The 13346-nt window shown below is 35.9% G+C and overlaps 1 protein-coding gene across 1 annotated transcript in view; it reads right to left on the reverse strand.

Moving 5' to 3' along the window:
* Positions 1–9170, reverse strand: part of ano3 (anoctamin 3) — an 84233-nt gene extending 75063 nt beyond the window's left edge. The window contains exon 1 of the mRNA XM_016568448.1: positions 8901–9170. Within this exon, the coding sequence (XP_016423934.1) occupies positions 8901–8997 (97 nt within the window). The 5' untranslated portion in view covers positions 8998–9170. The remainder of the gene's footprint in view (positions 1–8900) is intronic.
* Between the last annotated feature and the right edge of the window lie 4176 nt (positions 9171–13346).

Raw genomic sequence — 13346 nt, forward strand, 5'->3', positions numbered from 1 at the left:
GGTTACACTTTATTTTGATAGTCCACTTTAGACATTCTACTAATTATAAGTAACTTTGCAACTACATGTCAACTAATTATCATTAATTAGCAACTACACGTCTACTAACTCTCAGAGTAGACTGAGGTTAGGTTTAGGGTTAGTAGAATAAGTTGACATATACTTGTAAAGTTTCTTATAGTCAGTATGTTGTATGTTGTGGACCCATCAAAATAAAGTGTTAGAAGATATTAAGCAGACAGTCTACTAATACTCTAATGACTGCTAGTTGACATGTAGTTACAACGTTACTTACTGTTAGTAAAATGTCTAAAGTGGACTATCGAAATAAGGTGTAACCCACGTTTGTATCAGTCCACTGGGACACTAAGGGCGTTTGTACCAGTAGATTGATCACTTTGTTCCAAAACAAGGGAATTCAAATGTTACAATCAGTGTTGGGGGTACAGCATTACAAGTGATGTCAGTTATGTAATCAGATTACTTTTTTCAAGTAACTAGTAAAGTAACACATTATTTCTTAATTTACAAGAAAATATCTCAGCTATTTTTCAAATAAGAAACAGCAGTTACTTTATTTTCCCATGTATTGCTCCCCTGTCTGCATGTGGAGTAAGTACAGAGGTGTTGAGTGACATTCCCTGAATTCCCTGCATTACAATTCAAATTTGATGTTTTTTTGTTTGTTGAAATATGTTTCTTCTTAGATTTTCTTATCAGTTTTGTACAATAGGGTTGTATGTTACATCTAATGTTGTTAAATTAATGTTTATTGCATTATATAAGTTGCATGTGTGTGTTACCATGATGGTGTTTAGTGTTTGTTTGAATGAATTATAAATGACTGTATTTACCTGTAAAATTTAAGTTAAAACCATAAAACCTAAAATGTTGCTACCGTGTTTTTACGGTAAAATTCTGGCAACCACAGCTGCCGGTTTTTTTTTTTTTACTGTAAATTCTACAGATTTTCTTTTTTACGGTGTACTGTATATTTTACTATAGGCCGGGTGACATCTGTGTCAGCCCGACTCTTATTCTCATGTCCAAGCACTGGTGATGTATTGTTAAAATTGTGCTAGAAGTGTTTATTCAGTGGATTCTGGCTGAGAAGCAGGCATGCAATTGAAATTAGTCATGCAGTTCTTTTATAAGCCTAAAACTAGTGTTGCTGTTTAAATTTAGACTTATTACATTTAAGTTATAGTGTAGTGGATGGTTTCCCACTTTTCTGGTTGTTTGGTTAAATATTCCCTAATTTCGTATTTATATTTATGTATATAATCTAAAAATTATGTTTTTGTTTGGAAATGCTCTCCATCCACAATAATCTTACTGCACATGTGCATGCAACTTCATAAAAGCTCACTAAAATGATACAGAGAGACCAGACATACAGTAACAAAATTATTTTTCTGGCACAATTGCATTATCAAAATATCCCATTATCCATTGATGTGTCCAGGTCACACAAAAATCGCCATTCCATGTGAGATTTAACACGCAACTGATCTCATCTTATGCCACAGGATATCAATTGTGAATACATTTTCTATCAGAATGTAATATAAAGATTGTACAATGTAACATTTATCTTTAACAACACTAAAAAACTGGATAGCAGGTACAACAGGGCATCATCATTTTCAAATACTTTCATTTTTCACTGTCTACACAACAACATGAAAACAGCAATTTGGGAGAGCATTTTCAAAAAACTCCGTTTTCGCTGAGCAAAAATGCCTCAAATTGAAGATAAAAAGATGTGTTTTTAAATGTATCCAGATTAAAGTGGATGTAGCTTTAGTCCAGTCCGGCCCTGAACCTAAAATGAATTTGAGAGCTTATTTTCAAGTCCACTTCAATTCTATGTGGTAAATAATAAATCCCATCCTCAGCCGTCTGTCACACTTCCTACAATTATCATTAGCCAATAATTAATCTCACGCTTTCACGATTAAATGTAAAATTACAGATTTTCATTAATTATGGAATTGTATTCTGAGAGCATGAATTAGTGTAAAATCCATTATCAACACTCAAATGGTACAATTTGCATAGAAAATAATACTCAAAATGCATTATCCTGGCACTGCGTATTTCTGTAATAATGTGATAAGATACACTGCAAGCCAGTCAAGGAGTCTGTGGCCAAACATGCTTTGATGTGAACATAACTGAATATAAATCCACTCTTCTGCAGAGGCCTAAACATCAAAGAGTCTCTTTCTCTCTATTCCCACCACATCTCACCTTCCCTGACTGGGACGTTTCTTCCTCTGCAGTCTCCACACATCACTCTTATGTCAAGGGCATGCACTGTTTGGGCAAAATCCTGTTTTCATTTAACTGCACAGATGTGTCAAAATAAAATAAAAAAAAATTTGGGAGGAACCCTCAGAACATAAACAAGAACGCAACAAGAAAGAGAAAGATAGGAAGAGGTAGAATGCCGGTTTCCTGCTGTAGTTATTTCATCACTAAGCACTTGAGACAGGCAAGGTTCTGGGGTCAGTGGGTTTTAGTCAGGCATCTGCAGAAGATTCAGGGTCATTCTTTGATGCAGAACTGGAACATCACTGCTGACAGCAAAAGCAGTTGAACAGTTTAAATGAGCCAGCACTAGTTTGCTGGTATCTCAGGTCGGTCAGTCTGGCCTGTCGGCTGTTTTCTCAGCTTGGCCAGGCTAAAGACCAGGTTGTTGTGGCTTTTTCAACATCTGGGTTTGCTTGGAATGAAAAAGTATCATTAAGACTCAAGCCTGTTTTACACATACTGTGTGAAAAGGGCATTAATGCGGGTTGATCATTTTGGTGAATTTCACTTCTGGGACATGACGTTACAAGTGTGAATTCTGTAACAAAATAGTAAAAAAGTAAAATTTGGTCTAGGAACTATTTTCACTCAGAAATTGTTAGTAAATTGTACAAAGTTACAAAGAAACGGCAAGTAACACCAAGCATGAAATGTTGACGTAGAAAGACTGAAATAGTATTTTCATGTGAAACACTCTCAAATATAGTGTTGTCACAATACTGGAATTTCTAAATCCGATACGATACCTTGAAAAATATCAATATTCGATACTATTTTCAATAACACTGCCACAACATTAAGGGCATAAAATGTTTGATTTTTATTGAAAGACAAATGTAACCAGGCTAGAACATGACAATGAGGTGTATTTTTTTTGCTATTTACTGTATACTACTTATTACAAATAGCGTACCTCTGGGTACTTTTCTGCAACACTGTTTTTACATACCTTACTCCTATACGCAACTCGGTATTTCCGCGCAGTCTGAAACACGTCTCTATGCTTGTGCGTGCTTTGATTGTGTGCAAGAACAGCGCGTGAGTAACGAATTGAGCTCTCTTTCGTTTCTTCTTCTTGTGGTTTAAAATTGCTTGGACGTGTAAATTGGCAAATTAATCTGCGAATCACGTGCGTGCCGAACGCTAGGGTCTCATCCGTACGTATTACGGATCAACTGCGATCCGTTTAACTCCTAATATGTGACAGATCAGAGCAATCTTTCATTTACTTATTTAACATGAAATTGTCAAATTGCTACTCCATATCAATCGCATACAAAGAAAATGCAGAATAATTAGAACAATCATTAACATAAATAAATAACAGAGTGCCATATCTATACACATTTTTCCCAGAACGTTCTTGTGACCCGGTAGCAATTCTTCCACGGCCCGGTAGTGGGTCGCAACCCGGTGGTTGGGGACCTCTGCGATAGTGTTAACAAATGCAAAACTGATATAAAAACACATTTGTTGATGCAACCGTGCCATTTGAACTTCCTTATAGGCAGATTTGAACTGTTTTGTCGAACCGTAGTTACACGGGATTCGAACCGGAGCTCCTCGCCTCTCAAGTGCATCTCCGTACTCCGTGAGCTAACGAACAAATCTACCGTTTATGAAAACCCATAGATATGAAGCTGGATATGTGTGATGCTAACATTCAAAAGCATCAGTTTTCAAATCTCCCAACATATTAAAATTGTTTTGAAGTCATAACATAACATTCTTCAAGTAATTGTGAGAAAATTATGCTTTATTAATCGAAACTCTGTAAATGTGTGTGAAAAGGAATAAAAGGTGTCGGAGTTTTACTGCCTCTAGTGTTCATTTCTTTTGGAAACTGCAGTGATATGTACTTATTGGTATGTATTTAGTGTCTCGCGAAAAAGTGCCCCAGGTACGTTTTTGCCATGAGACCAGGTAGGGCAAATATCTGCGCCTCAGTACTGTAGTACATTATAAAACAGTATGCAATAATAGAATATTGAGTGTAAATTATCATTTTTATTAGAATTATTAAATAGATGCTGCCTTAGTGGGACAATAAAGCCCTCTCTACACCTACCCTAACCCTACACAATACTTTTCGACCTTAATTTTAATGGAAAATAAATGCCTTTCCGTGGTGATAAGAGATGTGAAAAGGGAGAAGAAAAAGTCCGGCAAAAAGGCGCATTCGAACTTGGGTCGATCGCGTCATAAAGAATGCGTCAAGAGTTTTATCATCCACGCCACTGAAGCCATTGGTTGATGGCCGTTTTTTGTAATGTGGTCCAGTCAAATCACACGCTGATGGATGGAGTTAAGTGTGAATAGCTTCTGCCAACAAGGCGGGCTAATTGCCCTTAGTGTAAATAGACACTCTGTTAAATCAAACATCTGAATATAAGAACAGAGAACAAAATAGCTAAGTAGTCCTCAGATCTCAGGTGCCATGTTCATTATTTACAGCAATAATTAAACTAGTTAATTAGCTTAAGTTATTACTCAACCACGCATGTTGACGTCAATAACCACTCTGATTCTGTATTGCAACAAAGTGACTAATGATTCAGAATACAGTCATGACTATCTAGGTGATGGTAGTTAAGCAGTGAGTTATGCTGTTATACAGGAAATGTATCCTAGATCAGTGTTTCAGTGCATTAATCTAAATTAGTGCTGTCAACCGATTAATCGCGATTAATCACATTCAAAATGAAAGTTTTTGTTTACATAATATATGTGTGTTTACTGTGTATATTTTTACGCATATATAAATACACACAAATGCATGTATATATTTAAGAAAAATATGTTATGTTCATCTATTAAATATATTTATAAATAATATCAATTATATGAATATACATATATACATGTAAATATTTTCAAAATATATACATGCATGTGTGTGTATTTATACATACATAATAAATATACACAGTATGCACACATACATTATGTAAACAAAAACTTTTATTTTGGATGTGATTAATCACGATTAATCGTTTGACAGCACTAATCTAAACACATTCCCATGTAATTATACAGGACAAAAATCATATCATAATGTCTGCAGTGAACCTTGAAGTGCAAATGCAGCTTAGCAGTCCATTTTTGGTAGCAATAAAGTCTTACGACTTCCATATTATCACTCTATATACTCTTATAATATTCTCATAGGGCTGTATAACAGCGGAAGGTCACTAGTTTTGTCCCACAAAGAGTGGGCCATAAGCTATCAGCTTCCCAAACGGCTCGATCCTTTCCTAGCCCTGCACTGCACATATTAACTGAAACCCAGTTTAGCTTTGTAGAGATCTGTCACGGTGCGTGCGGGGAGATGAAGCGAGGACTCAAGTGCAGGAGAATTGGTTGTTTATTTTAATAATAAAAATGAAACAAAAACAAACTCAAACCACCCCGAAGGGGAAAAACAGACAGGCAGGCCTAAAGCTGCACACATGCAGACACGAAACACACACAATGAAAAATGACGGATCAGCACAGGATGACAGACACAAGGAGAATAAATGGGAACCAAACCTCCTGGGCACACCCGCTGCAGACTGCGACAAGACCTTCACGGATTGCGAGCCATTGTTCCAGAGGGACTGCCAGTGTAATAAGTGTACTGGAAGTCACTTTGAATAAAAGCATCTGTTGAATGACTGCTTACTGTAATAACCTGGAATTGCACATGAATGTGCTCTAGTCTCCAGTGAAAACCTAAAACAGTGTTCGGTGGCCTTACCTCAGTCCTGAGGTAATGAGTCCTAAATAATTAACTGTGAGTCATTAAAGAGCTTCTAATGCCTGCAATAATCTGCATATCCGCTCTTAGATCGATAGCTAATGACCGTGACAGAGTCGGGTCTAGGTAGTGAGGATGCAAAGTGGCACTATAAATACATACAACTGTCATTATGCTTAAAGGGGAAATGTGTCATTTACTGTGGCACAAGAAATGGCATCACACTGGAGCCATTCATTCTAATCACGACCTTCAGAGATAAAATGAGGAATGGTTTGTTAATAAAGTGTGTCCTCACAGGTGTGGTTCTGCCCCCCTTAGTTACTATTACTGTCCCTGTAAAGCTTTCCCAATGGCAATAGCAATTTGGTATCAGCAAATCTGCAGCAAAGTAATCAGGTTGAGTGAATTAACTCAGGATCTACTGCATAATATCAGGATTATCCTTGCTTTTATGTGTAATTATATATTTAATTATAAAATAAAATAAAATTCAGAACAGTAATAATAATATTTTTAATCATTATTTACTGTGATAAATTATTGTCCATGTTTATTATTATTATTATTATTATAAACTAAAAGAAAAGAAAAAAATCCAGAATGCTACTATTACTAATACTACTAATAATGATACTAATAATAATAATAATAATAACAGTAATAATAATAATATTAATAATAATAATAAAATTAGCAATAATAATAATAATAACAGTTATTATTATTGTTATTATTATTATTATTGTTGTTGTTGTTGTATTTTCTATTATTATTAATAAATTTTCCATAAAACAAACATGTATCATCATATGCATTGTTATAATCAAAATTTATGTTGTGATATTTACTCTTGTATCGCCAACTGCTAAATGGCTGCATGAGACTGAAACAAGGCAGTGTTCTGGATGGATTTTGGATCTCTAAGCTAAACTACTGCAGAAGATTGATGCAAAAATAGGCTAGATCTGCTTAATGAGATGGGAGTGCTGTGAATAATCTACGCTCAAACACACAGACTGCTAGTTACTAAGTGACAATGCAGTCGTTTAGCCATTTCAATCTCTCAGTTCAATCTCCGTAATAGCATGCTGTAATACTAGTAATGGGATTTTATAGAGATATTTCCTCAAGTGCTTTTGTTTACACTGGCCACGTCCTGAGAAGTGTAATCATATCGGTTTGTGTTACTGTATCTCATATCTTCAACACAAGGAACAAATGCACTTTATCAAAACAAAGTGTAACATATGCCTCTAACACCAAAACAGTGCACCAAAGCTGCTGTCCTTTTCATCCCATAGCGAGCTACTAAAACCTGCAAAATTGGCTCTTTCTTTTCCATCTCACTGTAATCAAATCATCAGTTCAGTCAGAATCAGCGATTTTCAGCACAGTATGATTTAATAGGCAGATGACCACTTAGTGTGTGTGGCGACCCCATTAAACAAGATGAAGGAAGATCAATGGAAAGTGTTTTCCCATAACCCTGAGTCAAGATCTACCAGTAACATTTTTTTTTTTCCTATGGTTCATGTTACTGATCACCAAAACTGCAGATATGAGAACAACAAGAGCGAACCGACATCCAGTGAAATGCAAAACTCAAATGCCAAAAATGTACATTAGAGCTTGCTGTTGTTGAACTTCGCAGATGAGTAGCTCTAATATAAAAATAGAGAGATATCAGAGATACACCTGATCAAAAAATCTTTAAGGACTGCTAATAGAATGTCTGTGCTTACAGATTTAAATATGGGATCAAGCAAAGACAATCAAATGAACTAAAACAATTAGAATATATACGATAAAATAAAACGGTAACATTTTAGAATAAGGTGTCATTTGTTAACATGTGTTAATTTATTAACTAACATGAATGAGCAATGAACAATACATTTATTACACATTTTTTAAATCGTTGTTGATGTTAGTTCATTAAAATACAGCCATTCGTTGTTTGTTCGTGTTAGTTCACAGTGCATTAACTAATGTTAGCAAACACAACTTGTGATTTTAATAATACATGAGTAAATGCTGAAATTAACATTAAATAAGATTAACAAATGCTGCAGAAGTATTGTTCATTCTTAGTTCGTTTTAACTAATGTTACTGTAACTAATGCACCTTATTGTAAATTGTTACCAATAAAAGTATATATATATATATATATATATACACACACACACACACACACACACACACACAATGAATATTTCTTAAACAAACAAATACATACAAATTCCAGTTTTTACAGTATGATCACATTAGTACCAAATTATGATATAAATTCCATTAGCATTCCTTTAAGGTTTTCTAACATTTTAATTCAATAAGGATATATTTAAATGTGTTATCAAAGCCTTGAAAATAAATCCAGTGAAGTTACATTAGAGCTTGATGTTGTTGAAAATCTTTAAGGACTGCTGATAGAAATTCTGTGCTTAAAGATTTAAATATGGGATCAAGCAAAGACAATAAAATAAAAAAATTAAATAAAATAAAACATTCATATAGTAAATAAAACTAGAATATATATGTATATATTTAAATGTTTCTGAAAGCCTTAAAAACTTCTCCTTTGCCATGATCATTCAAATCCGTGAGATCTAAACGCAAATAAGCAATACAGTTGTTTGACTCGTGATCTATTCATTAGAGCGTTATTATAATCCAGTGGCATCCAGTAGCAAATCAATATGCGCCAAACACTTGATCGTGAAGTTGAGCATATCATGAAAGCATCTCCAAACCGGGACATGAGCTACAGCTGCCCAGAGCCGCACTTTCCCCCAAAACACGTTCTCACACGCAAACCCCCGCAAAAACAGCGCTCACACTGACCCTTCTGCTGCTTGAAGGACTGTATGGATCCAGAGTGATGCACCATGGTGGTTCCCGACAGAGATCCTCGCGTGCAGGAGATGAAGGCAGGATACATGGGAAAGTACGGAGCGATCGCGTAGGTGTCCCTTCCTCTGCGCAACCCAACACCTGGCTACCCTCGCGCTCCACCATCCGGGGCTGTTGTCATGGTTACGTACTGTAAGAGGACGGATGGACACCCTTCAGTGGCTCGATGAATGACCCGCGTTCTGGGGGGCGTTCACACAGAACGTGCTGTTGCGTTCCGTCTACGCTATGTTTAATTGCTTAGACACATACACATGCGTCAGACGGACGTCTTTGACTGTTACGTCGCGTCCTGCTCTTTATTCCTAACGCGCTGCGCTTTAAGACGCTCTGTGAAGTTAAAAAAACAGCTCAACTTTAAAAGACGTATAGCTTTAATAGCGTTTTTACACTATGTCGAGCTGTTTTTGGACGCAAGAACGCTCTGCGTTAGGAGATGAAATAGCCTATAACTCGATACGTGCGTGATGGAATCTTCTCAAAGCTTGAACCTCCAGGAAATAATGCACCAATAATATTTATTATTTCCTACTGTTAGCTACATTTTATTAAAGAATTTCGTCCATCAATTTAAACAGTAGCCTATTGTAGTCTCTACTTGTCTCTCGGCAATTTGATATGATATGGTAAATTATTTTTAGGCTTAAATACAGTTACAGCAGTAAAATCTTTCTAAAAGTGTAAGGGAGCGTCCATAATTCACGCGTTCTCAAATAAGATAAGAACCCAGGTGAGGTTATGAAAATGTTGTGGGAACGTTGTTTTGAAATGGTTCTAAAACGTTTTGTCCAGTTTTCTTGTCGTGATTAGAACGGTACTTAAAGGTTGCAAAAATATTTCTTACAACGTTCCCACTTTTGTAACCCCAAATATAACTTTATTTGAATGTATATTTTTAATATTCTAAGATATTAAACGTTTCTTTTGTGATTTTAATGTTATTTAAAGGCTACAAAAAGATTTCCTAGAACGTTCATCAAGTACAAATGTTCTAAGAACATCTTTCATGACAATGCATATAAAATATTAAAAAGGTTAAAAGAATGTTCCATAAACATTACTTTAAAAACGTTTTGTCCTAACATTTATATAACTTAAAAAAAAAAAAAAACGTTAGTGAAAGTTAGTCAATGCATTGATGACCAACCACCAGAAGTAGTTCTTGAAATCTTTTTTTTTTTTTTGCCTGATGATATTAGTGGTTGATATAGAATACGGTCCTGCCATGCCATTATAAATAAACACTAACCCAGTAGATATAACTACTGTATATGTGGTTAGTATGGCAGGCCAGTAGTGCACAAAACAATGAAATCGCGACAACACAACGCATATGACTAATTCCGTTGTGTTGTGATAATTTCATTGTGTTGCGACTTGTTTACGTTGTGTTGCGGCTTGTTTCCTTTGTGTTGTGCTAATTTCGTTGTGTTGTGGCTTGTTTCCATTGTGTTGTGCACTACTGGGTCACCGTAGGTTAGTGACGTTTGCTACACTGCTAGTTTTCACTGAAAAAAGAAAAATTAAAAAAGGCTAAACTGATTAGAGGAGGTAACAATTTGTTTTCAGCAACTGTCTTGTAGGCTCTTTCTCAACAATTTTACATTTTGGCGAATTGTCAGCTAATTTATATAAACGTCTCTAGTCCCATTTAGCCACTTGTTAGCAAATGCCTTTTTCAGGATGAGTAAAAGCTTCAATCACAAGCCGGTATTAGTGATGTATTTTATGTCCTAGAATAAAACGTAATAATATGTTGAGCTTGTTTTAACAACAGAACTTTTTCAGACATTTAACCAGAATGATGAAACCTGAAGTGCTTTTAATGGGGTCATATGATGCAATTTCAAGTTTTCCTTTCTCTTTGGAGTGTTACAAGCCTCATTTCCAGGTTTTAGCCAACAAAAAAATACATACAAACTCTGCAACACTCGATTAGTTTTGTCAGCTACCTAGTCCTGTTGCTTCCTGTGTGCTTTAAAGGATATTAGAATTGCAGTTGTTTAGCATCAGCAAAGCAGTGTTTCAGTAATGGTCAGTCCAGACGGCCAAATAACAACTGGTCTCATTAAAAGTCATTCATTCACGCTGCTGCTGTCACAAACCCCATGGGTACTGTGAACACAGCAAAGCTGTTTGAAATATTATGGTGTTGTGTGACTCTGAGTCCAGTCAGCCTAGCTGACATGCTATTTTAGATCTAAGTTTGGGTTTAGGAGTGACTGCATATGATCCACAGACAGTGACGGCCAAACCTTTTAGACGCTGTCTTTACATGTCATGGCTGGACAGGTGAAATTCAATACAACCTATCCCATCCTGACTGAAATGTCACATATCCTATGCAGGTTTCCACACTGAAAAAGAGTCTGACAGCGCTGGCAAAAAGTGTAAGAAATCAATATCCATTCAGGTTAGTGCTGACACCTCAACCATGAGTGACAAATGACAGGGACACCTGCTGAGACCAGCAAAAAAACAATCAATCATACAATATATCGCACCCACACACATATATATTATATATCTATATAAATTATAATATAAATATTATCTGCACTGCACTGATGCATACTGACACATGTTAATTAGCTAAGTCAAGCATCACTAGTACCATTGCTCATATGTAGGGTTGGGGATTTTAACAACCCTAATGCTAAGCATGAAACTTCAGCACATGACTTGTCCAATAGCATTTGTGCTACAGTGCAATTAAAATAAATAAATAAATACATTTTTGGTCATGCCAATCACATTGCTGATTGCCTAACCAACACTGAAACAAATACTAACCCCCAACCATTACCTACACCCTAACTATCAGAATAGCATTGCTAGCTCATCTCTTTATGGTTAACATTACTCTGAGCTAAATCTAAGAAACATATCTTGACAGGTGATTGCGTGATTAAGTTGACAAATGAAATTGGCTACAGGGTAAGGTTTGGAACTGGTTTGGAAAGAGCACGCTCGTATAGCTAGCAACTGCATAGTGATACACTAAAAGTGAGGTCATGTTAATGAAATTTTGGCAAAATTTGTCAGGCAAAAAGGGTCCATTGTCTGCATGAAACACAACTCACACAGAAGTCACTTAGAACTGAGTAACTTTCTGTTGGACAGCATGGTGAATTCGAGTGACCATCTGTGAAATCTGCACGGAAAAAATCTTTCTTTCTCACATGAAATTCCCAAACCTTTGGCTTCCAGAAAAAATGTGACCGCAACTTAACAAACGTGTTAGCAAAGCATCGCATAGCAAACACCAACAACCTAGCAGTTACTTTGAATGGGGAAGCATTAGTAACAGTCTCTTCAGAAAATGTAAAGACCTAGTTTATGTACTTAACAGACTCATTCTTGTCAAGTAAGTGGTAATTACCAGAGCAGGTTGCCATGAATTAGTGATAGGAATATCCGGTTCCTTTCAGAGAGCTCAGCTCAGCAATAAGAACGAGCTCTTTTGCATCCCAAACAGTTCTTTATTTAGCACCACTTCAAGCTATGATTTAAATTATTCAAAGTAATTATACTAAACCTTTCCAAAATACCACATTTGTACATTATTTGTGATATAAAAACCTTGAATTATGTAAAAAATTATAGAACTATTAAAGAATATTACAGTGAACTATCAAAACATAAACCATTCCAAACAAATCATACTCAAAATGGTGTGCCAGATTAATCCAACTCACAGAGTCAACTCGTGAAAGAAATATCACTACGACGAAAAAAGAATTCAGGTGTGTCCTCGACCTAAAGGAAACACCACAAAATCAATGCCAGAATGCAACAGCATGATAAGTGCAGCAACTTTAAAGTACTTGTTTAGTATGGAGTTACGTTTGTGCCAAAGGAATGTTGACTGCTCTGTACAATACATTTGTATACTGTACATAATGAGTTTTCTAGAACTTTCAGATGAATTTATCATTGTGTTCTATAGACCATATGTAGCTCTGCCCCTTTTAAGCACTGCACAGATTGTCTTCTGTCTGCCGGTTTGTATTTCCATAGCATGAAGGTAAGATCTTTATGAATGAATTTATGAATGAACTGCTCATTTTAAAATCTTCCTGTTCTACTAACATTTGTTACAACAGCTGCTTCTAACATTACAATGCACATGATAACTTTCATTAACTCTACAATAAGTAAATACACTTCAATCATGACAACTCTCAGAACATTTTAGCATGGTGATGGTTATGACAATGTTAATGCATTTGGTCTTGGCGGAACAGATCTGCTACGCTGCTGCTGAATTGCTGCTGCTGTTGGTTATTGCTGTAGTTGTAGATTGTTGCTGCTGCTGCAAGCAAGTACAGGAACTTGCTACTGCCAATGCATATGGCGATACGGTGCCATGAGTAT

Source organism: Sinocyclocheilus rhinocerous, unplaced genomic scaffold, assembly GCF_001515625.1.
Source record: "Sinocyclocheilus rhinocerous isolate Xijiao unplaced genomic scaffold, SAMN03320098_v1.1 scaffold921, whole genome shotgun sequence".
Taxonomy (NCBI): domain Eukaryota; kingdom Metazoa; phylum Chordata; class Actinopteri; order Cypriniformes; family Cyprinidae; genus Sinocyclocheilus; species Sinocyclocheilus rhinocerous.